The 24897-nt window shown below is 62.1% G+C and overlaps 1 protein-coding gene and 1 pseudogene across 1 annotated transcript in view; both read right to left on the bottom strand.

The window, feature by feature from the left end:
* The window catches only part of NCOR2 (nuclear receptor corepressor 2), a 165081-nt gene that overhangs the window by 87570 nt on the left and 52614 nt on the right, over positions 1 to 24897 (bottom strand). Inside the window, exons 7-12 of the mRNA XM_025045498.1 lie at positions 24420 to 24476; positions 19143 to 19195; positions 9794 to 9860; positions 4634 to 4806; positions 3741 to 3834; positions 773 to 951 (exon numbers count right to left, since the gene is read on the bottom strand). Of these exons, the coding sequence (XP_024901266.1) occupies positions 773 to 951; positions 3741 to 3834; positions 4634 to 4806; positions 9794 to 9860; positions 19143 to 19195; positions 24420 to 24476 (623 nt within the window). The remainder of the gene's footprint in view (positions 1 to 772; positions 952 to 3740; positions 3835 to 4633; positions 4807 to 9793; positions 9861 to 19142; positions 19196 to 24419; positions 24477 to 24897) is intronic.
* LOC112478375 lies at positions 2821 to 2936 on the bottom strand (annotated as a pseudogene).

The following is a 24897-nucleotide window of genomic DNA, read 5'->3' as shown; positions in this document are numbered from 1 at the left end:
TTGCCCTGGAACGAGGGGAGAGCGACCCTGCCCCTGCCATCTGCAAGCTGCGTGGCCTTTGTTAAAGGCCGTCACCTCTCTCGGAGTCACCTCTCTCGGAGCCCGTTTCCCCACCTTTGTAACGAAGACGGCCTGGGAGGGGAAAATGCACAAAACCCAGGACACACCTGCAGCGTCTGGGACACAGTGCTCAACGAATCGCCACTTCCCAAGTAAAATGAAAACCACGAGGCCATCGGCCAGCCACCCATCCCTGCCCAAGGCCGCGGCCGGGCCCTGGCCGTCCTCCTGCCTCGCGCCTCTGCGGCGTACACTGCCCCGTCTCGCGTGCGGCTGCCTCTGCGCTTCAACGGCATCCCCAACACTCACGCGCACCCAGAACCTCAGAATGAGACCTTGTTCGGATGTAACGAGTTAGGGGGAGGGTCACGCTGGAATGGGGGGGCCCTGAATCTGGCGTCTCTCTAAGAAGAGACTCAGGGGACACAGGAGAAAGAAAGAAAGAAAAGAAAGAAAGAGAGAGAGAGAGAGAGAGAGAGGGAGAGAGAAAGCGAGCATGTGAGGACGGAGGTGGAGATGGAGTGGCCCAGCTACAAAGACTGGGAGCCCCCAGAAGCCAGGACAGACACGGAACCGATCCTCGCTCGGAGCTTCCAGCGGGACCCGACCTGCCGACACCTTGATCTTGGACGTCTAACGTCCTGCTGTCAGCGCCCCCGTCGGCGGTCACGCGCCAGGACCGGGGAGGGCGCGGAGCTCTGGGGGGACTCACTTCTCGCGGAAGGTGTCCTTCTCCTGCTCGCTCCACAGGTTCATGACCTGGCGGTCCTTGTACACCTTCATGGGGTCGTCCATGAGCCCGTTCATGTTGATGAACTTGATGCGCTGCTGGTCGGCGTCGTACAGCATCGGCGGGATCACGGCCAGCTGGCGCATCTGCTTCTCCAGGTTCTGGCGGGAGATGGGGTGGCACAGGGCGCAGGTCAGGGTGAGCGAGATGGGGGCGGGGCCAGGGGAGGCGCCCCCCTGCAAGCGCCGGGGACCCAGGCGACGTGCGGAGAGAAGCGACATTCCCAACAAGTGTGGGAGAGAGAGAAGCCGTGAACGACGCAGGCCCGTGCGGGGGGCGGAGTTAAAGGCAGCCCCAGACAGGTTCACGGCGGGCAGGGCTGTAAATCAGGTGCGGCAGCTGTGGGGGGCAGTGGGGGGGGTGAGTATGAACCTCCCCTTGGAAATGCAGGCTCCACCGAACACTGCGGGGGAGCTGTTCTCCGCAGCGGGGCCACAGGCTCGGGAGACCAGCAGGGCGTGTGGGGTGGGGAGAGGGGCCACCTTGCTCCAAGGGAGCCGGGTCAGACCACACAACCATTTCCTCCCCAGAGCCCACCGCTGGCCCGGCACCCAGCTTCTCCAAGCGTGCCCACCCAGGCCAGGCCCGCCCAGGCCGTGTAAGGGAGCTGGGCGGGCGGCTCGCATGCGTCAGGATGGCTATGAGGGGCTGTGAGCTGCCACTCAGGGGGTCACCTCCCCAAATCTCTGCAGCTGCCCATTCCCGTCCACTAATTTCCCATCTCTGGAGGCAGGCAAGGGCCCAACCTGGCCAAGGTCAGCTAGATCAAAGGACTTCCCGCTCAGCCTCCCCTACCCAAGCTCTCCATCCGCGTCTGGGACTCCCAACAGGAGTAGCGGGTGGGGGCAGCGGTGAAGCCCTGAGCTGGCGGCGAGAGGGGCCTCCACGCAGGCCTGAGCCTCCCCAGCAGCGCGGCAGCCCCCGACCACCCTCCCCGCCCCGCCGCCCGTGTCCCCAGCTGTGAGGAACGACCAATGGCAGAGCGCAGGAAACCCTGCTCCACCTCGGGCCGCGGGTCTGTCGCTCCCACACAGGCCCCGTGCCCTGACCGTAGACAGCAGCTCCCTGGAGGGTGCGCAGCGAGTCTCCTCTGCCCAGCCCCCTCCTCCCCACCCCCCAGGGAACCTCAGGTCGGCCCGCGCTGCTCAGGTGAGGTGTCAGGCCTGAGTCCCTCCACACCCAAGGATGCCGGTGGCCACATTCTCACGTGGCCAGGACCTGTGGACACTGCATCAGCCCCCGAACCCCAGGCCCTGCATCCAGCAGGCACACACGGGGAAGGGCATCTTCCTCCTGCTTCCACGGCAAACGAAGTCCACGAGTGGCGCCGTGGGCCGCGCCTGTGGCCGCAGCACCGCGATGGGGCTGTGGGCGGAGGCTCTCCACGCTCTACTTCCTGTCCACTGAGCGCTGCTCACAACAGGGCAGATCACCCGAAGTTTGTAAACAAAGGTTCTTTTTTACTGGCCAGAGTCTGAGTTACCAGTGCCAGAACCACATGGCTAACTTGAGGAAAATACAGACCCCTGAGCTTGGCCATCGACCAGCTCAGTCAGAACCTCTGGGGATGGCCTAGGAAATGCCATTTACACCAGATGCCCCATCCCCTAGGGCCTTCATCTGTCGTGCCGGAGAATTGGCAGCCAGGTAGCATTATCCAATAGAATGTTCTACCCACTGCGTCCAGCACAGGAACCACTGACCACCTGTGGGGACCGAGCCCTTGAAACATGGCTGGTGTGACTGAGGAACTGGATTTTTCTTTTTTAATGTCTACAGCACCTGGTCTTCCTAGGTGGTCTCCCATCCAAGTACTCACCACGCCCGACCCCGCTTAGCTTCCGAGATCAGACACCGAGCCTGTTCAGGGGGGCGTGGCTCGTCCAGCACAGGAACCACTGACCACCTGTGGGGACCGAGCCCTTGAAACATGGCTGGTGTGACTGAGGAACTGGATTTTTCTTTTTTAATGTCTACAGCACCTGGTCTTCCTAGGTGGTCTCCCATCCAAGTACTCACCACGCCCGACCCCGCTTAGCTTCCGAGATCAGACACCGGGCTCGTTCAGGGGGACGTGGCCGTAGACTATGGGCTGTGGCTCCACTGGGGCACGGACCCAGGACTTTCTGCGTGTAAAGCAGACGTGCTCACCGCTCCACTATGGAACCACGTCAGGAACTGGATTTTTAATTTTATTTCATTTTAGTTACTTCGATTCAGGCTAGCGCCTGCTGCACTGAGCTGGAGCTACAATACGCCCACCCGGACAGAAGGCCCGGGGTGGGAGAGGTGCCTCCCTCCCTCTCTGAGGCTGCCTCGTGTCTGCTGTCATGATGGGAACGTGGCGGGGGGTGGGGACACTGATGCTTGATCCACGAGACCCAGGAAGGGACAGGCCGACACCGGCCCTTCCCCAGGAACAAAGACCTCCTCTCTCTTTCTGATTCCTGGCCATCTCTGGGCTCCAGTAACCACAGCCAGGGTCATCCGGGCTGAACTCCAGGGGTCCAGGCATCCCCAGCGGACAGCAGACGTGCTAGGATTCTCCCCCTGCCCCGGGGCTGACTGAGAAACCACAGCCCCTGCCCAGCGGCTTCGTTAGGCTCTGCCAAGCGCAGGCCCTGAAGGAAGGCGGAGGAGGGAGGAGCGCGAGGCGGGGGACTCGCCCCAGCATCCCCGCACTGGGGTGCCCCAACGGAACCACATCCTGCCCGGGAGCCCCCTGGGTGGACCCAGGAACAGCCCTCTGTCTGCTCGTCCTCCAGGCCTGGGGACAGGTGACGGCGATGACCCAGCACCTCGATATCTGTGTTCATTCTGCTTGTACCTTGGTGACAAACCCTGGGTGTCCGCCACCCAGGGCGAACTGGCCTCAAGGCGGGGGACTCACCTCCTGCTCCGAGAGGCCGTCGATGATCTCGGACACCTCGTGCTCGCTGCGGGCGGCTGACATGGAGAGCCCGCTGCCCCGCTGGCCCACCCTGCTGGAAACCAAAAGGACACAGCTGGGACCGGTCCTTTGGCAGCCAGGGATGCTGGCCGGCTCCACGGCCCGGACCTGAGGCCGCCACTTCCCCAGATGTGGCGTGTGGGCCGCAGGGAGGGGCCAGGGTTCCCAGGCCGCAGGGACAGCCCCAGCCAGGGGTCCAGGGCAGGACATGGGGCCCCCGGCCCTGACCCAGAGGCTGTCGGAGCTCGGCCCCCTTTTCTCTCCAATGAAGCCGAGCCACACAGATCCACGTCCAAACCCCAGTTCTGCCTCTGTGGGCCTGTGCCTCGGTTTCCCTCTGTAACATGGAGATACAGTGGCGCAGCTCTCAGAGCAGAGAGGAGGCATTCCAAGCGAGACACTGAGTGTCCAGGGAACGGTGCGGTGTGTATTATCACCGCTCATGGCCCGTCACCTCACGGAACGCCACCCAACGGAAAAGGACACTAGCCACCACAGCCACGCATCACCGAGCGCCTGCTGTGCGCCGGGCACGACTTCACAGGATCTCGCTCAATCCTCACTGCCGCCATGTGAGACCAGCGTCCTGATCCTGGCCTGCAGGCCGGGTGGTCCTCGCCCCGCCCATCCACACTAGGGATCAAACTCGGCGGCTTCCAGGGGCCGGGCCAGCCAGCCGGCCGGGTGAACGAAGCCGGCAGGCACAGCCCAGGGCGCACCGGAAAGGGAGCCTGCACGCCGAGACGTATTTAAGTCTCGCGTGAGTGTGAAGGCCAGGCGGGCTCTGAGTGGCACGTCCGAGGGCTCGGCGTGGCCCCCGGGCCCCGGCTCACCTCTGCATGCGCTCCTGCAGCTCCCGCTGCTTGCGGATCTCGGGGAACTGCTTCTCGTAGTACTCGCGCACCTTGCTCTCCTTGGCCCGGCGCCGCGGGTTGTTCTCGATGCGCTCCACCTTCTTCTCCCAGGCCTCCATGAGCTGGTCATAGCGCTGGCAGAACTTCTGTTCCTGGGGGCACAGCGGGGTGCGGACACGCTGAAGGGTGTCGCTGGGATCCGGACGCGCAGCCCCCAGGCTCCCTGCCCGATCTGCACGCGTGCGCACATGCACACGCACACGGACAGCAGGCACACGTGGGCACGGACTGCACGCACGCGCACAGGCACACGCACGGGCATGGACAGTGGGCAGGCACGGGCACAGACTGCACGCACACGCACAGGCACACGCACATGGGCACGCACAGACCTGGGCCCGTGAAGAAGACCCACAGGCCTGGCCACCTCCTCCCTGGGGAACGGCCGCCCCACCTGGCTTTCTAGAAAGGCCTGGTTGGGTACAGACACCACCAGCCATGTGTGGCTGTTAAGTTCGAATCACGTAAAATTAAGACCCCTGGTCTCCCACCCATGTTCTCAGCACTCAGCAGCCACACGTGGCCGACACCTCTGTCCACAGGGGACAGCGCACACACACAGAGACCATGTCCATCATCACGGGAAGCCACGTTGGAGAGTGTGGCTCTGGGCACCCCCCTGGGAAGCATCCGCTTTCTAACCAGTTCCTCATCCCCAGCCTCGGGCTTGGCCGCGCTCCCCAGGCCAGGGGCTGGGCGTGAGCCCTGAGCTGCCACCGTCCACGATAAGGAAGTCAGCTCCATGCTGAACTGCAGTGCCACCTGCTCCATGTCCTTGGGAGAGAGACTCCCGCCCGACTGCCTAGCTTCCAAGTCTCCAAGGTGACCTGGGCCGGGCAGGGGGGAGCGTCCGGCCGCCCATGAGACGCCGACCTCCCCATCCCTAACAGCTGCAGTGGACAGATGGCACGGTCTGGGAGTCTCGCTTGAATGCCTTCCTGACACTGGCACAGTCAGAAAAGCCCTTTCTGGCTCTCGTGCCCAGACACCCCACCCCATCCTGTGTTCCAGCCTCTGACCTTGGTCCTCGGCAAAGCCGGCAGCTGACAGCCCCCAAGAATGGTCAGGCTAGCTTCCATGGGGGCGAACCTGACCCCAGCTCCTGGAGGCCCCACATATATGTGGGCTGCTCCAAGACCCCTTGGAGATCAAGACACAGTTCCAGCAACAGACAATGGCCACACGTGTGTGTGCCAAGGTGCCATAGAAAGCTGCCCACCGGGGAGGGGACTGACATGAGGGACGCCAGCCCAGGCCACCATCAGAGCGGGGACCCTTCCTGCCCTGCTCAGCACCTCCTAGAGAGGCCTCAGTCTAACGGGTGAGAGAGAGAAGTCAGACAAGGAACGATGAGAAAACGTTCACCAAACCCGGCAGAGGACAATGAGGACAAGCAGGGGACCCAGGGGCCGCGAGCAGCTGCGGGGGAGGGGCGGGCGGGGTGGCGACCGGAGGAGCCAGCCTGTCTGCGGCCCTCGTGGGACTGGCTGGCGCAAAGAGACATGGCAAGAACGCCCCCAAGGGGACATCCAGCCATGTGCCCAACATGTGCAAAGCCCCAAGCAGCACCTGAGGACTGTCCGGGGCAAGGAAGTCACCCACCGCGTCTGGCCACTGTGCCACCTGTTGTCGCCCCCGCCGTGTCCACTGCACTGATGTGCTGTCAGTCCACTGGGCGCCGTGTGACAACCCACTGCGGTGGCTACAGCCCTTCCCGGGGGCACCGGTGACCCTGCTCAGTGCGGGTTTCCACAAGGGGGTTCCACTGGCCGGAGCAGGAAGCAGATCACACACTCAGGAACACACACGCATCCTCGCACACGTACCTGTGCACTCACATACACAGAGAGATCCACACACGCTCACACTCACACTCACACTCACACCAGAGGCTGGGGCAGAACGAGGCCCGTGTGCAGGGCGCGGGCAATCCGCAGGGGGACAGGGGCAAGGCCACTGTGCCCCCGTGACACGGCTCGCGCATGTAATGAAGGCAAATCAGCCCCAGGCCCTCAGCCATCACCATCACCATCACCATCACCATCACCAGCACTGACCCTGGCCGAGTGCTACTGTGTCACGTGCCAGGCACAGAGCAGAGCCCTTCCCACGGCCCGGCTCACCCAAACCCCACGCAGGCAACGACCACTGCCCGCTCTGTGCAGGCAGGAACTCGGGGCCCTCGGCCCGGACGGCCCAGTCGGGCAGCGGCAGGTGGGATCCGGACGGCGGAGGGGACAGCTATTCTGGCGGAGCCCGGTGCATCTCTTCCCCTGGTGACACGTGTGCCTTTGCCGTCACACCCAAGAACCCACCGCTGAGTCCGAGGCCGGGAAGACTCATGCTCTCGGGTTTTTCCTAGGAACGTCATGGTCTCGGCTCTTGCGCGTAGGTCTGCTCCATCGTGGGCTGACGCTGTGAGCTGGGGGTCCAGCCCCGTCTCTCGTGTGGATGTCCGGGTGTCCCAGTGCCGTCTGTTGAAGAGACCATCCTTCTTCGGGGAATGAATTCGGCCTCTTGACAAAAACTGACTGGCCGCAGATGAGGACTTATTTCTGGGCTCTCGCTCCGAGCCCAGTCCTCCCAGTCTGTCCTTCCGGCTGGACCACGCTGGGCCATGTTTGAAATCGCAAAGTCCCCAACGTGGTTGTTCTTTCTCAGAACTGTTTTGGCTCTTCAAGGTCCCTTGAAATCCCTTACAAGGTTTAGGGTCAGCCTGCAGCGGACAGTTCTGAGCACCTGCTGTACGCCAGACGTGACGCCACCCTGACCAGCCTTCCTCCCTCAGCGGCCTGATGAGCTGGCTGTTAATATTATCAGCACTGACCGGAAGAGGAAATCGAGGCCAGAAGTTCAATGATTTGACCCGGTCACTTAGCAAGACCAAGATTTGAACCCCTGCTGCCAGGCCAGGCGTAGTGTGACGCAGCTTTGCGCTTAGGGGTGCAATGAGATGGGGTGCCCAGGAAACTGGGGAAAGCAGCCTCAGGCCAAGGGATCAGAAAGGTGGCCGGAACCTGCTGGCCAGGGGAGCTGGCCTCCGTGGCCACCTGGCGACCCAGGGTCCTCCAGACCCGCACGGAGCCTGTGGCCTCCCACAAAGGCAGGGCCTCACGGGGCGGGGGCCAAAGACCAGGAACATGCTCCCCCAACTGGCTATCCTGCAAATGGGGGCTCGGCCTCCTCTCTGCATGCTCGGTGGTGAATGAGAGTGACGAGTCTGTCCTGCTCTGTCCTGTCCGCCCCGTCCATCCTGTAGCTCGGGCCACAGAAGGCAGCTGGGATGGCAGGCGGCAGGTCTGAGGCCTGGGGACCACGCTGGCCGGGCTCCCTCCCAGGCCTTGCTGATAATGACGCTGCCAGGGACTTTGGGCTCCTTACGTAAGAGCAAGAACCAGATCACTCCAAACGCCTTCCTGCCACGGCTTCCGTGGTTTCTGAATTCGTTTTCACCAGGGCCACCAGGAATTTCTTAGAAGCCTCCAGGTCCTCTCCCTCTGAATAAGCTGATCTCCTCTCCACCCTCGTCAGAGTCTGCCAAGAAGCCTTGTGGGATTTCTTAAGAACTCACACCCACCCCAACCCTACCCCACTCCACAGGAGTCATTTTAAAATGCGAATCAGACCCTCCTCCTGCTCCAGACGGCGGTGTCCGCAGTTTCCTGGCAAATTCCTGTCCGACTGTCTTCCTTCCTGGGAATACATTTATGAGGTGTCCACTGTGCATCGTGACGTCTAGACGCTCCACCCCACCAGAGGGGAAACGTTTCTAGGCGATCTGCCTCCCAAGGTTTTCAGGTCGCTCGGAAGCCCCCCACTCACGCCCTGCCCGCTGCAGTCCACCCTGTGTCGCCCACAGGCCTCAGGGCCTTGGCACTTGCTGTGCCCTGTGCCTGACACTCCGACCTCCAGACCCTCACACGGCTGGTCCTTTCTTGCCACTTACACCTCGGTCTTGAGGTCACCACCCCAGGGACACGCGGGCTGTCCCAACCCCAGCCCACGCCTCCGCACGGCCCTTCCGTGCCTCCTCCGCTCAGCACAGCTCAGCACTGTGCCTGACCCATGGCGGGTCCTCGGTAAACATTTCACTCGGTGAATGGGACGGACGCCCAGGTTCACGCACGCCGTCCACCTGGCCCCATGCCTCTCTCTGGTCACCCCACGGGGCCCTAGGGTCCGGAGTGCCACCCACTCAGCCTCTCGGCCGCCCAGCCTCTGGGCCACAAGTGTCTCCTGTCCCTAAGGGCCCAGCCGACATCTGGGACCAGAGCAAGGTGCATTCGGAAGCCGGTCCAGAGGGACCACGCCCGTGACGAGTCCACGAGGGGCTTTCGTGAGATGCTCGGAGGGTCGGCGGCTTCTGGCTCCCAAAGACTTGGGCCTGCGGCAGGAATTCGGGTCCCACCAAAAGACCAGGGTGGTGACGTGCTAACGTGCAGAGCTGGGAAGAAAACTGCGCAGAAACGAGGTTGGACTGGATCGAACCGCTCCTGAGCTCCAGCCAGCGGGCGTCTCAGCCACACGAACTCTTTCACTGTTCAGGGCCATGCGAACCAGCTCCTCTTACCCTCACGACTGAGGGACCACTGGCAGGTGACGCCCCCTCCATCACTGAGTCCAACCCCCCCACGGCGTGAACGGTCACCCCAAACCACAGCCACACGTGTCCCCTCACACGGGCCCGTCTGCCGTGCCGTGGCTGCTGCCCGCGGGAGAACCTGAACCTGGCTCCTCGGAGACGCCTGCATCATCGCCACCAGCTCGCAGCCCGCCCCGCCCCTACGCCAAACCCGCCTCCGCCTGGGAGGCCCAGCGCCCGTGGACGGGGACCCACCTCCCCGCCAGCCTCTGCCCTCTCCCTGTGCAGCCTGCAAAGGGAGAGGCAGAATTCCTTCCAGCCCGGCCCACGCCCACGCCCAGGCCCCCCGGGGCGCCCGAGCCCTGTCCCCCACTTTTCTTCACAGCTTGGACACTCAGGGTAGGGACAGCTGCAGAACCGAGCGGTCCCGGCAGGTGTGGCTCGGAGCGGCCTGGACGGGGCCCAGGACCTGGGGGTGGGGGTGCGGGGTGACTCACCCATTGTTTCCGAGCGTGGTTCCTCCTCTTGAAGTACAGGATTAGCTTTTTCCGCATCGCCTGGTTTCTGCGGGTGGGGAGAGCAAGGGCCCGGTCAGCAGTGCAGGCAGCCGGTACCACAGAACTGGCCGCGAGAGCCAGCCCTGCGGGGGCCCCTTACTGGTCCATGAGCTCAGATACCCGCAGCCCCAGGCACAAGCCCCCAACGGCCGACGTGCATCTTCCTCTCTGCTGACCCTGAAGTTCCCCACCCACCTGAGACTGAGCTGGGTCTGCAGAAAAGGGGTCCTGAAGGGTGGGGGGGACCGCCGAGGGGGGCAGGGCTAGAAGTTCCTGGCTTTCTGCCCCGCCCAGGACGGCCATCACCCCACAGTCACAGGGCTCCCCTCTTCTAGAGGTGGCCATCACCTCCACACGCACACAGGCTCTCCCTGCCCGTGAGCCACACGTGCCGTGGAAAACAGGCCACAGAGACACAGGAGATGGAGACGGGGCAGAGGGAGGGGGGAGACCCAGAGACGGGAGCCCGATGCAGAGGGGTGGCAGAGCTGCCCCCAGTTGCAGACCTGAGGCCTCCCTCGGCCCCGCCCCACCCCCTGTCCCCAACACGCTGGCGCCCCGGGCCTGTGGGGCCAGTCAGGCCTGGGAGCCCTCAGAGCCTGGAGTCGCTGAGTCCCGGGCGTGCCCAACGCTGCCTTTTCTGGGAGGGGCTCCCCGACTTCTCAGCAGTGTCCAAACCCCACAAATATCATCGACAGTGAGCCGTGCCCTATCCAGCCCCCAGAAGGCATCATGTCCCTGGGCCACTGAGGACCCCAACCTCGGGAGAGGACGAAGGTGGGAGCAGGGGCGGGGAGAGACACCCCAGGCCCTGACGGACGAGCAAAGCTCCCCCAACACATGCCTCACAGGGGCTGAAGGGTCAGGAACCACACGGCACAGGGACCCCAAGGAGAGTCGCCCACGGCCCCACACCCTGGCACATGACATCACCGCCTCAGAAGGCCCCACGGCCAGGCCCGGCCGCGCTCAGGCCGGACACCCCACCTCCGCCCCAGGCTGGACGGCTGCCCCGGGCCTGCCGCAGACTCTAACCCCCAGCCCCACGCCGATGTCCAGCAGGAAGCTGGCGGCGTCACGACCTGGTCCCACCTCCCAAACCCTAACAAGCCTGCACACCCCTCCTTAACCAGAGGGGAAAGGCCGCGGTCAGCGTGTGGGCAGAGGTCGCTCTCTGGAACCCAACTGGACCCGGTGGGGCTCAGAGCCCCGTCCGTTCCCCGCCCCTACCACAAAGAAACACCTCACTCCCTGATGGCTCCTAGGGTCACCCTGGCCTTGCTCGGCCAGGGTCTCCCCACCTAGAGGCCTCGCTGCTCACCCCGGTCTCCCCTGCCCGTCAGGGTGGGCACCGGGGTCCTCACTCACACAGTCTGAGACCAGAACCACAAGGGGCCTCTGAGCCAATCTCGGAAGGTCTCTCTCAGCCTCGGTTTCCCCATCGGAAAAACGGGAGCATTCTACATTCATCCCCTCAGTCGTTCAGCAAATGTTTACGGAGCACCCACAAGGTGCCAGACACTGTTCTAGGCACTGGGGACACCACAAGACAGGCAAAGGCCCTGGCCCTCATGGAGGTGACACCCTGACAATAAGCAAGATCATCAAAACAATCCTGGAATCAGGAACTTAAATAGGGCGGCGGGGTAGAGCCTGGGGGGAGAGGGGACCTGTTTTAGGTTCAGTGGTTCAGAAAAGCCCCTCGGGGACGAGATCTCGATCACCAGAAGGACTCAGCTGTGGCAAGACCCCCGCGGGAGGGGCGCCCCGAGCGGCCGGCTCTGCACAGGCCCTGAGGTAGGAACAAGCCCCGAGCGTCCAAGGACAGAGGGAGGCCCTTGGGGCTGGACAGGGTGGGGGCGACGGAGGCGAAGAGCCAGGCTGGCGGGGCCGGCCGTGCCGGGCCATCTGCGTTTCAACACGGCAAAGGCTCGGGACTTAAAAAACGACGTCCCGGCTGCGAAGGCCGAGAAGCGGAGACGCCCAGGGCCAGGCCCGGGAGCGCCAGGTCTCGCTGCCGACACCGCCCTGCAGCAACGGGGGCCTCGCTCCCGGAGGACGGCTGCTTCCGGGGTCGGGGACACCCGGGGTGCGCCCAGAACATCTTTAAGTAAAAAAAAAAAAAAAAGAAAGAAAGAAAGAAAAAAATGCTGGAAAGAAAAACGGTCCGAGGGACACGGGACCCGCCTGAAAGCGTTTCAACTGCCGAAGCCGGAACAACTCGGGCGACAGAGCAAATCCCACTGGATCATAACCCAGGAAATAAAATAAATATCCGCGAGTCCACGTGATGTAAATAAGCCACCAAATAAACAGACAGAAGGGACGAGCGTCCCTCACAGAACTCTATCGAATCACCAGGGAGGACGGAGGGACAGAGAAGGTCGCCACGGGCGCGTCGCAGAGGTCACGCTGCCGGCCGGGTCCCCGCACGAACCTCAGCGGAGCCGGCAAAACGCGTGGCAGAGACGGGGACTTGCCGGCCTGGCGCGTGCCCCACACGCTGCGGTGACTTTAACGGGCCACCGCAGAGGCGCCACACCCCTCCCCCAGGAGGCGGGGCTGGGCTCCCCTCCCCCAGTGGGAGGCTGGACGTGGCGACTGGCTCCTAGGGCAGGGACAGAAGGGAAAGACAGCAACTGGACAGGGAGAAGCACGGCCGACAGCACCCCGAGTGAGGGAGCCAGGCGAACACCGCCGGTCAGCGGGCGCCAGGGACCCGGAGGGGACGGGACGGGACAGGGCGGGGGCCTCTCTCACACTGCAGACTCCTCCCCAAATCCACAGCTGCCTCCTCACGAGGAGACACCAGACAGACCCAGGCTGAGGGGCCGTCTACAGAACCCCAGACCCACATGCCTCAAAAGTGTCAGGGTGGGGAGACCGCGGGGAGACTGAGCAACCGCCCCAGGTCGGGGACCGAGGAGACGTGGGACGGACGGAGGGCCATGTGCGACCCAGGATCCGATTCGAGACCAGAAAACAGAGATCGGTGGACGAACTGGGAAAATGCAGAGTCTGTGGTTTGGCCAACAGTGTTAGCACCGAGCCACGGCCACTTTGTTAGTTCCGGGGCGTGTGCCACACACGGACGGTGACGGGTGTGTGGACGTCCGTCCCCGGCACCGACAGAGGGAAACGCCGCGGGGGGCTCGGGCGTAATTCACGTGAGAGCTGGCAGGGGGCCTGGCGCTCGCTACGATGTGTCTCCCACCCCAGAAAAGACGTTGCAGTCCTGAGCCCCAGCACCTCCGAATATGACCTGATTTGGACACTGGGTCCTCACAGGCGCCATCGAGGTGGAATGAGGTCATTACGGTGGCCCCGACTCCGTCTGGCTGGTGTCCTCGTAGAAAGGAGACGTTTGAACGTGGGGACAGGCACACACGGGAGGACACAAAAAGACACAGCGAGGAGGCCGTGTGAAGGTTGCGTGAAGGTGGGAGGGCTGGAGCGACGTGTCTGCAAACCGAGGATGTGAGGTCATTACGGTGGCCCCGACTCCGTCTGGCTGATGTCCTCGTAAAAAGGAGACGTTTGGATGTGGGGACAGGCACACACGGCAGGAGGACACGAAAGACACAGCGAGGAGGCCGTGTGAAGGTCGCGTGAAGGTGGGAGGGCTGGAGCGAAGTGTCTGCAAGCCGAGGATCGGCCAGGATGGCCAGCAAACGTCAGGAGCTGGACGGGGACGGAGGGGGCCCCCCGAGGCCCTGCCCACACCTCAACTTCCGACTTCCGGTTTCCAGAACCGGAGAGCATGAACCGTGGCCACCTTTGGCCACCCGGTCTGCTCTGGCCGCCCCCGGACACGGGTGCCGCGTGTAACGGTTCTCAAGCCACAGTGGAGCTGTGGCCGTGAGGCGCAAAGGGCTCGGCGTGGACACAGTCTCGTGGGGGCAGAGAGGACGGTGCGGCTGCCGTGTCCACCTTGACTGCTGAGGGTGTGACGTCTCCCGTGCAGGGCTGGGCTCTCCGCCAAGGCAAGCACCGTGCCTGGCACCCGGGGCATCTACTCACGGCCAAAGGGGACAAACGTCCACAGGCTGCAAATGCGCAGAGGCCGCCCACCAGGGCCAGCGCGTGGGAGTGTCGTGCTTGGCCAGTGGTGCTTTCTACAAACCTGGATCCGTTGCCAGCACTGGACACTAGAAGCTGTTGCATAAAAAGCTGAACTTAGAGCTTCTCTGGCGACTGCAGCGTCTGGCCACACTCCAAAGCCTACGGCCCCTTTTGAAGGGCGATGCGATGAGGTCGCAGCTCACCAGAGTCCCCACCACTCCCTACTGCCTCGCAGCCTCCCCCCCACCCCGCCCACTCCAGTTTCCCGCATCCGGGGGTGCAATCCCCCAGACGCCTGGCTTGAAGTGCCCACTTATTCAACATCCTCCCAGCCAAGATTTTTTTGAGTGTTTATTTTGAACCAAGAAGTGTTTTGGTATTAAAGATGCAAATAGACTACTGCAGACAAACCTTTTCTACTAAGGTTTCTGTCCAGCAAAAATCAGGAACACAGCCCCTGAGAAGGGTCTGGAACGGCTGACAAACCAGTAAGACGGAGTTCGCCGGTGGAGGTGTTTACGGGGCTCAGGTCCCCTGGAGAAGCCGGGGTTTCGAAAGCACAGCTTGAGGAAGCATGCACCTCGTCCCGACCCAGACTCGGGGGGAGAAGCGAGAACCAGGGGTCAGCAACAGGGAAACGGACACTCGCAGGAGGCCGGCCAGGCCCCAGGGGGACTGGCACAGGACCACGGTGTTCTGGACAAAGCAAGCTTGGGGCGGTCGGGGCGGGGCTTCCTGGGGGAAGAGGCTTGAGCTGAGGCTTGGGAAAAGTGGAAGAATGTGATGGGAAAACACAGCGCTGGGTTCTGGGTGAGTGAGGGGCGAGTGAATCTGCAGGGGCGAGGAGGGGCCTTCAGGGAGAGCCAGGCCCCTCGGCTGCTGGGGGCGTCAGATGGGGTGCCAGTGCAGAGCCGAAGGCCTTGGGAGGAACCCGTCAGATTGGGGTGCCTGACGCTCAAAAGCCTGCTCACTGGGCTGGGCGCTAAGCACTTTCCCATGAGAAATAGATGCTCCAGGGACCAACTTACTGACAAGCAAAGTGAAGTGACTTGCCAAGGTCACAGGGCTAGCAAGGGGCAGCCCTTGGCTGGAGATGCAGGCGCAGACACGGAGTGGCCGTGCAGGTGGGGGCCGGCCTAGGAGTTCAGCTGCGTGACTCTGGGGAGGTTACTTAACATCTCTCCACCTCCAGAGCAAGACAAGACCACAGGCTTAACGGTAACCTGGGTCCCAAGCGTCTTCCCCATTCGCCCAGGCCCTGGGCTGACGGCTCTCGCCCGCCGACCCCGCACAAGGCAGTGGGGAGGAGATCAGGCCGCAGGGAAGGGCAGGCTGGAACCAGCGGCTTTCCAGGCCCCGAGGGGATGAGGGGGCCAGAGGAACAGGGCACCAGACGGGGGCGTGGCAAGCAAGGCCACAGCTCGGCCCACAGGAGCGGTAACTGTGGCCCGTGCACCATCCACACCCTTTTCCTGAGTCACAAGGGGCTTTGCGAAGCCAGCGAGTCCAGCAGGGAGCGCTCCAGGCAGGTCCCGCACTAGGGGGCCCCTCCCTCGACAGAGCACCCACTCACACTGCTGGGGGAGGGCACCTCTGGCCCCTCCTCACCCACCCTGGCCTAAGAGGTCTGAGGGGTCGCTCCTGAGGCCTGGGGCTAAGATCCCACAGCAAGTCCCTGCTGCGGGGAACGGGCAGTCGGTCACCCCACACCTCCCAAGGAGGCAGGCGCCCCGGGGAGAGCAGCAGAGGTGGGTCCAGGTGACTTCAGCACGTCCGAAATTGCCAGTGCAGCAGGAAGTCAAGCGTGAAATTAACTATAACTCTGCGCCCCCAGCGAGCAGGCACTGAGAAATTAAAGTGACAGGGCAAGGTCCTTGGGGAAGGGATCGCCTCCCACCTGGCAGCAATTACAGCAGCAGGAGGGAGGGGCCCCGGGCCAGGGGGACGGAGCGGGCCAGGCTGAGCCGGTGACGGCGCCACCCCGCACCTCCCCGGCCTGATTCTCTCGCCGCCCTTAGCACGGCGGCGCTGTCTCGCGGCCGTGTCATTACCTGCCCGCGGCGCCAGGGTGTCAGGGTGCTGCTGCCCGCCGCTGTCACACAGCAGGTGCTCGGTAAACATTTGCCGAACAAGTAAGTAGCTCTTGGGGACTCTGCAGACAAAGCGCGAGCAGAAACCACAGAATCCTTCCTACCTGTCTGACACTGGGCTCGGCACCTCAGGGACAGTAGCGCACTGAACCCTCGGCAACCCTGGGAGGCAGGCGCTAAACCGTCCCCATCCCAGAGGCCCTGAGAGTGACTGACCAGCCGCAAATGCCTGTGGTCCTCAGCCTACCCCTGCACTGTCAGCTTGCCTCTCCGGAAGTGGCTATGCCATCCGACCCCACAGGCGCCCAGCCTCCCAATGGGCTCCGCCATCCCTGACCCTCCACGCCCCAGCCCGGCCACTCCTGCAAGGTCAGGGTCCACTGCCCCTGCTCGCCTGGGTGGCTGCAGCAACCTGCAGCAAGGTCCCCCAGCCTCAGCCCTGGGTGGCTGCAGCCACCAACAGCACGAGCTTCTGCAAACAAAAAAACAATTGCATCGCTTCCAGGAATAAATCGCATCGCTGGCCGCCCATCGCACAGATGAGGAAACCCACACTCCTCGCCAGCGCCGGATGATCTGGCAGCCTCCTTCCCCCTACTCCCCCTGGGGCCACTCTGCCCTTCTCTGGGGTCCCACCAGCTCCCCAGCCCCAGGGCCTTTGCAATGCCCATTACAGTAGCCCAGGAGGTCCTCACGGCTGGCTGCCACTCAGCTCCACGGTCAGGTCCTGCCCTGACACCCGCCCCTGGCAAAAGTCACCCCTCACTTTCTCTACCATTATCCCATTGACCATCTTAAAGTACAGAAGTGATCACGACTTTAGTGGAAAACCATTTTTAAAAAGTTAGAATTCTAAGGGTATACGAGTTCAAATAATTTACTGACAGGTACATTTTTCTAACATAAAACAGACCACTTATTATGTAAGAAATCTTAAACTCTTCATCTCTATGTGTTTAAACTTAAACGTGTTCATGTGTGATTTAGACTTAGAACAAACTTTACGAGGCGGATATCTACTAAGCCGAAATGCACTCGACCATTCTCTGACGCAGACTGGGGTACAGATTTCAGTAAGCTTATGGTTTCATTCTACTTAAACAGACACGTAGCAGTATCTTACTTGCTGATGTTATGTGTATGAATATCTTTTCCCTTTTCTGTTTGGATTTCTATGCTGCTTTTACAACCCGAATGCATATATGTTATTCAGCTTAAAATATTACTTATTTTTAGTGATAAAACTTATGTAAAAATTTTAGTGTAATGCTATTACCATCAAAAATTGTATCAAAAGGGAAACTACAACTAGGTATGTCAACGTGTAAAAGCTTGAGATAGCTACAGACTCTAGCACTTTTTATTAGCTGATATTTTATCATTAATATAACTCGTTCGTTTTGTCTCTACCGCTAAACAAAACTTGACCCTGTGGGTCTTTGTTTTGTTCCCAGCTAAATCCCCAGGTCCTAGAACAGGGCTTGGCACATAGTAGCTGTTCACTGAATGTGTGTTGAATGAATGAATGAATGATGAATGAATGCTCCCAGCAGCCTGCTCAGACGAGAACACCCTCTCTGATCCCCTAAACCATCTGCCACAGGCCCTAACGGTATACACACACACACTCACACACACACACATACACACACACACACACACACACACACACACCCTGCCGCTCTCCACCTGGGGGTCCCCACCCCCCAGCAGTGGCCCCAGGGCAAGGCAGGTCCCAGGAAGCTTAGAAAGGGCTGAGGTGGCCTAATTGGAAAATGAACTGTGTTGAGTCATGAGGGGTTTGGTACCTGGGCAGCGAACGCACCTGCAAGACTAGACAAAAGCACAGGCCATTCTGGATACAACAATCCCTGTGCTGCAGCCGGGTCCCTGGCGCAGGACGCCCTGCAGCACCTGCCAGCCGTGGGCTGACGCAGGTGATGCGGGTGAGGCCTCTGTGGCAGGTGCTCCCGGGCCAAAGTGGCCAAGGGCCTCTTTGGCGACCAGAGATTCTCTAGGCTGCTCCATCAGTCACTGGGAGCTGCGAGGGGTGGCTGAGTTGGTCACCAGAGCCTGGACCAGTCACTCGAGTCCAGAAACTATAATAGACGGGAGCTCCCCGACAACTAGTCAAGCACCAGCAGCCACCTGGCAACCATCAGGAGGCCTACCCGCCTCCAGGGATGGGGAGCTCACGACTGCAGGCGCACCCTGCAATTCCTCCCCCGGGACGCCCAGTTTGAGGGGACCAGCTAAGCACGGCCCTCTGAAGTCACAGAAAATAGCCTACATGCTCTCACAATGATGAGCCTCGGACAGTTCAGACCTTGACCCTAAAGGGTCTGCCTCCTGCCTAATACCCCGGGGTGCTCTCCTTCCCACTTCCCTCGGGAGGCGGGGCCTGGAGTCCCTTTTACCTTTGGGATCCTGGACAACAAGATGAGGTGATATCCCCTCCCTGGCCGAGGAGGCTGTGCTCCCATTCACACATCCCAAGAGAAGGCCGGCCCCTTCCGGTGGCCGCCTCTCCGACGCCTTGCTCCCAACTTGAAGACAGAAGCCACCAAGCCCCAGCACAGTGCTGGTGCCCCCACTATGCCAGCTCGACCCCCACCAAGGGCATGTGGCACTTCACTGACGTTTTCCCGCCCCCGGCATCCCCCAACCCCCAGGAGAGGCTCATCACTGGCCTGCATCACACCGGACAGACCCTCTGTGCAGGCCGCAGGACGCCCCCAAACACGCTCGCACCAGAGCCCGAGCCGTGGGCCCTGCTTTCGCTGGGGCCGCCCCCTTCTTCCTGACCCCACTCTCCTCCACCCGGCAGCTAATGCAGGACGGGGACCCCGACCCTCCGCCTGTCCCCCCCAGGGCCGTCTCCCCCACCTGAGGTCTTCATGGGGCCACGCCCCCTGCCCCTGCCCTGCCCTGCCCGTCCCAGGCCTGCTCTGACCCCATCCTAGGTCCCAGCTTGCCCAGAACTCTCGCCTGAACTGCCCCGTTCGGCCTGTCCTCCAGCGCCCGGCCCTGGCTGGCAGCCCCGAGGGGGCTGAGAACGCACATGCCACCCCGGGCCCGCGACGCCGAGCACCTGTCCCCAAGCCCCGCACATCTGCATGGCTGTGTGCAGCACTCACATTTTGATGTTCTCATGATACTGCCTGGTGTCGGACGGCTGGTTGTACAATGGCTGCAGAGAGAGAGAAAGAGAGAGAGAGAGAGAGAGAGAGAGAGAGAGGATGTCAGAGCCTGGCCGGCCCCTGCCCGCTGCAGAGAGCAAGGAGCCCTCGCTCCAGGCCGGGGCCGCCTCGGCCGCAGCACCCGAGGCCCTGGCACCGGGGAGCTGTCCCCTGGTGTGAGAGCCAGCCACCGGCAGGCATGACACAGGACATGGGGACCCAGCCTACGGCCCAGCCAGAGACAGACCATAACCCCTGGGCATGGCTGTGGCACTGTGACCCCCCCGCCTAGGCCGTCGTGGCTACTCTGCAGGGCACTGGGCAGTGCTGGCCTGAGCACGAGGGATGAGCACACACGCCCCAAGGGAGCTGAGATCAGCACTGGTCTTGAACATGAAAACACCGAAGGCCATGTCACCCCCAACCAGCAGAAGACAAGCAGAGTAACGCCGGGCACTGGCGAGGACGTGTGGTGACGGGGAGGCTGGCACACGGCCAACGCAAAAGGATGTGGGTCGCACGCGGCTGCCCCACAAATGCTGGGGCCCTAGGTACGCCCGCTGGGACGCGGGAATGCCCGGACCACACGTCAGCGAGCCAGGTGCCCGCACCCGGCCGGCCGGCTGTGAAGCCGGGATGCGCCCACACCCAGGAACGAGACCACGGGCCCCGCACAGCAACGGGCGCGCACGGCCAGGCTGTTCCAGGCTCCGCCGTGCACCTGGAGCTCAGCCGGACGTCGTGTGTCCCCCACTTCCGGTCAGCAGCACCCCAGCTAGGGGCACAGCCTGGGTTCACATCCGGTTCTACCACTCTCTAGGGAGAGTTACTCGAGCCATCTGAGACCCCGGTTTTCAGCTGTAAACGGGGTTCGACTCACAGGGTTTGCTGTGAAGACCAAATGAGGCAGTGGGTGTGACTCTTAGCCCAGAGCCTGGCAGGACTGCCCAAGGGTCCACGTCATCACTGCCATCAGGGGGCAGTGACTACACTCATAGCGCCAATTCTTTCTGCCTCCCACGCCCTCGCTTTGGCCAGTGGGCTGGGTGCCAACAGGAAAGGTGTGCCTGCGCGTCTGCTTCCTCTCTAGTCAGCCTGGCCCTATCAAGAGAACAAGCCCGTGTTGGCCTGCTGGAGGCAGAGACAACGTGGAGCACAGCAGTGCCATCCCAGCCGAGGCGGAGCTGGAGCTGGAGCCACCAGCCGCCGGCCCAGCTGCCCAAGACGAGAGTGAGCTGAGTCCAGATCAGCAGAAATGCTCAGGTGACGTCTACACTCGTGGGGAACGGTCAATGGTGATTGTCGCAAGCCATTACGTTTGGGGTCGGTTTGTTACACGGCAGTAGCCAAGTGAACCGACTGTCACCCCCATTTTACAGGTGGGGAAGTCAAGTCCCTGAGAGGTTAAAATGCTTGCCCATAGCTGATAAGGGACGAGTGGGAACTAGAATCCAGACTCTCAGCTGCAGCCCAGGAGGGAGGGGTCTGCTCCCTCTGCTGGCGCCTGCCTCCGTGTGTCTGTCACCCCCTTCACCTCTCTCACAGGCCCACACATGCAGCAGGTGCCTCGGGGCGGCCACGGATGACTGCCAGAACCAGGGAGAGGGCGAGGGGTCAAGCGGGACAGGGACCGGGCAAGGACAGAGAGGGGGAGTCCTGAAGCCTCAGGCAGGGCCCCAGGATGAGAGGCAGAGGGTGCCTGAGGCTCCACCCGAGAACTTCTTTCTGGGGACGGAGCTGGACACATCTCCTGACACCCATAGGCCTCCTCATAATACCACCCACGAACAGCATGGCCGCGAGCCTCATCCTGCCCTGTCCCAGGGGAAAGGCCCGAGGGAGTCTCCCCTAAACACCTCCTTGCCACCTGCAGAGGGGGCTGTGCAAGGCCAGGTGAGACTTCCTTCCGTCTCGGGAGCCAAGTCCCAGTTTGGTGGCCATGAGGCGACCTTAGCCCTCACAGGTGCAGCAGGGGGGACACCACACCTGAAGGGAAGCCCCTCCCACAGACCCTGGGGAAGGGAGGCTGGGGGGGCTGGGGTACAGCGAGGGCAGGCCCCCTCCTGGCTGGGCCCCGGGCCTGTTGCTCGACCTCCCCACACCTCCATTTCCTCCTCTAGAAACAGGGGCACAGTGGAGGCCAGGAGGGGCGCGAAGGGGGAGGGCGGGCATGGCTGCAGGCACAGCTGGAACACCCTGGGCAGAACGAGGCATCTTGTCATCACTAAGAAGGAAGAGCTGGGTCTCAGGGAGAAAGAGGGGGGTCCCCTCCGGGCCCGGCTTCGGCATGCCGGTGGGGTCGCCGAGAGAGCCAGCAACCTCAGTTGCTAAGAGATGAGGTGTCAGCCTGGCCATCAACCCTCTGGTGACACCATGTTCTTAAAATAACACCTCTGAACAGGAAGGAAACCAATGACTCAAAGCCACGGGGGACAGAGGGGGGGGCGCTGCTGCCCAGGCCCGCCCCCCACAGCCCCCGGCTCCAGGCCGGTCCTTGGTCTCCACGCTTCTGGGATGAAGGGGTGGTGCCACGTGCAAATTTCTCTGGGGCCCGGGCATGCCTCCCAGAGAGGTCACAGAGCACCCCGCACGGTCCCTGAGTCGGGGGCTGCTCCCTCAGCTGCAGCTGGAAATCAGCGGGGAACCAGACTCCCAGGGGTGCAGACACTCCCGGCCTGAGCTCTCACTCCTGAGTGGCACACAGTGGCCCTTGCAGAAGGGGCACCTCTGACCTGCCTCCACCTGGAAGACACCTCTGGCCACTCGAGCTTTGCAGCGCTCAGACAGAGGACAGACTGGGCAGAGCTGCTCATCTCCTGCTGCGTGACCCTGGGCCAGGCACTGCCCTCTGTGCACCTCATCTAGAAAAGGGACAGCAACGTGTCCATGAGGCCCGACACACAGTAAGTGCCTGTCCGTGAGAGTCTCCTCTCCTCTTCAACCCTGCCGAAGGCCATCAAGCCAAGAACCTACTGACTTCGAGAGGACGTCAGTGACAGCCACACGGCCCAGCAGACACTCCAGACCTTGGCCTCTTGTGCCACCAGCCTTGAAGGAGCCTCTGCTCCGGGAACCCTCAAGCAAGTGATGATCCCCTCAGCCCTTAAGACCTAGAAAAGAAGCACTCGAATTCTGAGTCCAGCAGACCTGCCCAGATCACAGGGAGATGCTGTCCCTGCTCCCCTCTCTGGCATTGCTCGGTCCCCAGACCCAGCGACCCCATTCACGACCCCGCGCGGGAGGCCCTGGGGATAATCGATCAGGCCAGGAAAGGGGAGAGGCAGAGCCTCCAGGTCTAGAAGTGGCCGGGTACCCCCTCCAGTCCCGCCATCCCCACTGGCAAGAAGGGGAAACCGAGGCAGGAAGCGGCTTACTGGTGGGACCAAACAATGGTGCCACAACCTTGGGAAACGGTCTGGCCGGTCCTCCAGGGGCTGAGCACAGAGTCGCCACGATCCCGGGACTCCGGCCCGAGGATACGCCCACGACATGAGCACGCGTGTCCACACGGACACCGGCTACCTGCACGTTGGCGGCCACTTTATCGTGGCCCAAAGCAGAGACGATCTAATGCCCATCAGCGAATGGGTGGATAAACAAAATGTGGCCCATCCCATAAAAAAATGAAGCAGACAGACTACGCGATGGGTGAACCTCAAAACAGGACGCCGAGAGAAGCCAGTCACAGAGGACCTCATACTGTACGGCTCCAGCGTCCAGAACAGACAAATCCATAGAGACAGCGAGTGATCGGGGCAGCTCAGGGCAGCGTGGGGGCTGTGGGGAGGGGTGGGGGGATGGAAAGATACGGGGTGACAACTAAGGGGATAGAGTTCTTCTGAAATGGTGAACTGTTCTAAAAATCACTGCGGAGATGGCTGCACACATCTGTGACTATGTTAAAAATCACTGAATTGTATACTTTAAATGGGTGAATTGTGTGACGTGAAATTACATCTCAATGAAGCTACTAAAAAAAAAAAAAAAAAAGAGGCTACTTGGGACATTGCAGAGATCATGCCCTCAGGGCTGGGAGCCTGTTACCGGTCCCAGGAGGGGTGCTGGGCCCTGCCCCTGAACCGGAGGGGCCCCCACCACCCATCTGGCAATGTCCTCTGAGAGGACGTGGGGACCATAAAGGCCAGATGCTCGCTGCTCCTCAGTGCCCTTAGCAGACAGACCCTGGGCTGGGGAGCAACTGTCACTGCAGAAAAAACCCGGGGACAAACAGTTCACCCCCCTGAAGTGTGTGCCCCGGCTGAGCACTTGCTGTGGGCCACATGCAGTGCTGGGGGGCGGGGCGGGGGGCGTCACTGGGCACCGTTGCAGCTAAGCCTCGTAAAGATCCCCAAGTCCCCACTGCACGGATGAGAAAACCGAGTCCCTTCCACAGGCCACTCAGCAGACACGTGGGGGGCGGAGTTGAAAATCGGGCTCTGAATATGTAAAGCTTTATTCCCGCCCCACGAGCATGGACACACGGCCCAGAGCTGCCTCGGGCACAGGGACCCCACACCCACCCGCATGCGTGTATGGCTGAGCAGCATCCATACACGCTGCCGCTCGGCTCTGCGCCTGGCCCTGGCATCCTCCCATCAGTCGAATGGCACTGGTGCCGGTCATAATAATAATAACAATAATAGTAACAGACTAACACTCAGCACTCCTTAGCCCTCAGACGCTGTGCTCAGTGCTTTACAGACAGGACTCATTACTCAAGACGGACCCCAGTGGGATCTGTGCTGTTATTTCCATTGTAGAGATGAGAAACTCAGCACAGAGAGGTTAGCGACCTCCTCAGGGCCACGCAGCTATAAAGTGGCAGGTCTAGGAGTTGAACTCAGGTCATCTGGCCTGGAGGACAGATGCCCACATGCTGAGGGGGATCAAATGGGCTGGACTGTGTCTCTTGGAGCCTGACTGGCTGGGCTGGGGAGTGGAGCGGGAGCACGGAGGCCCCTCACCCCCTCACCCCCGTTTGCAGGCCATCCACCCGCTATCTCTCTGCCAGTCCCTCTTATTAGGCCCCTCACCCCCCGACCCCCATTTGGCCGGCCGGCCACCCACCCGCTCTCTCTCTGCCAGTCCCTCTTATCGAAGGGTGTGTTTCCTGCCCCCTCCGAGGACGGGGCAGGGCCTGGCAGCAGAACACTTCCTCCTCCCCTTCCATAGCCACCTGCTGCCCACCTCTCCAGCCACCCCCTCCCAAAGCCCCCTCCCCGTCCCCTGGCTCACCAGCTCCACCTGGGGCCCCAGGCCTTCCAGAATCCGATGTGCAGCTTCCGCCTTCTTCTGCAGGGTGATGGAGAAGAGGAGGGATTAAACAGACACTCTCACACGCGCGCACATACACGCACACACACAGAACAGACAGATTATAAACACAGGCCCCGGGGGACGGCAGGCAGCTGCCCAACCCAGCACGCCGATCCCCAGCCCAGGGGGTGGTGGGAGGCCAGCAGCCCCGCAAGAGGCCCCCATGCTGGAACAGACACCCAGAGGCCTAATCACCTCCCCCGGGGTGCCGGTCCCTGCAACACCCCCAGGCCAGACGCCCAGGGTCCAGTGGAGTGAGCACAGCTCCTGGCCAGCCAGCCCACACTGCCAAGCCGCCGTGCCTTCCTGGGCCCTGGAGGCTGGCCGGGTGTCCGCGATGACCTCAGAGTTGGTGCCGCCAGCGAGGGGGCTGCCGAGGAGCAGGGAGGGCGAGACG

This window comes from Pteropus alecto, unplaced genomic scaffold (assembly GCF_000325575.1).
Source record: "Pteropus alecto unplaced genomic scaffold, ASM32557v1 scaffold213, whole genome shotgun sequence".
Lineage (NCBI taxonomy): Eukaryota > Metazoa > Chordata > Mammalia > Chiroptera > Pteropodidae > Pteropus > Pteropus alecto.
This window is presented reverse-complemented; position numbering and strand designations above follow the sequence as displayed.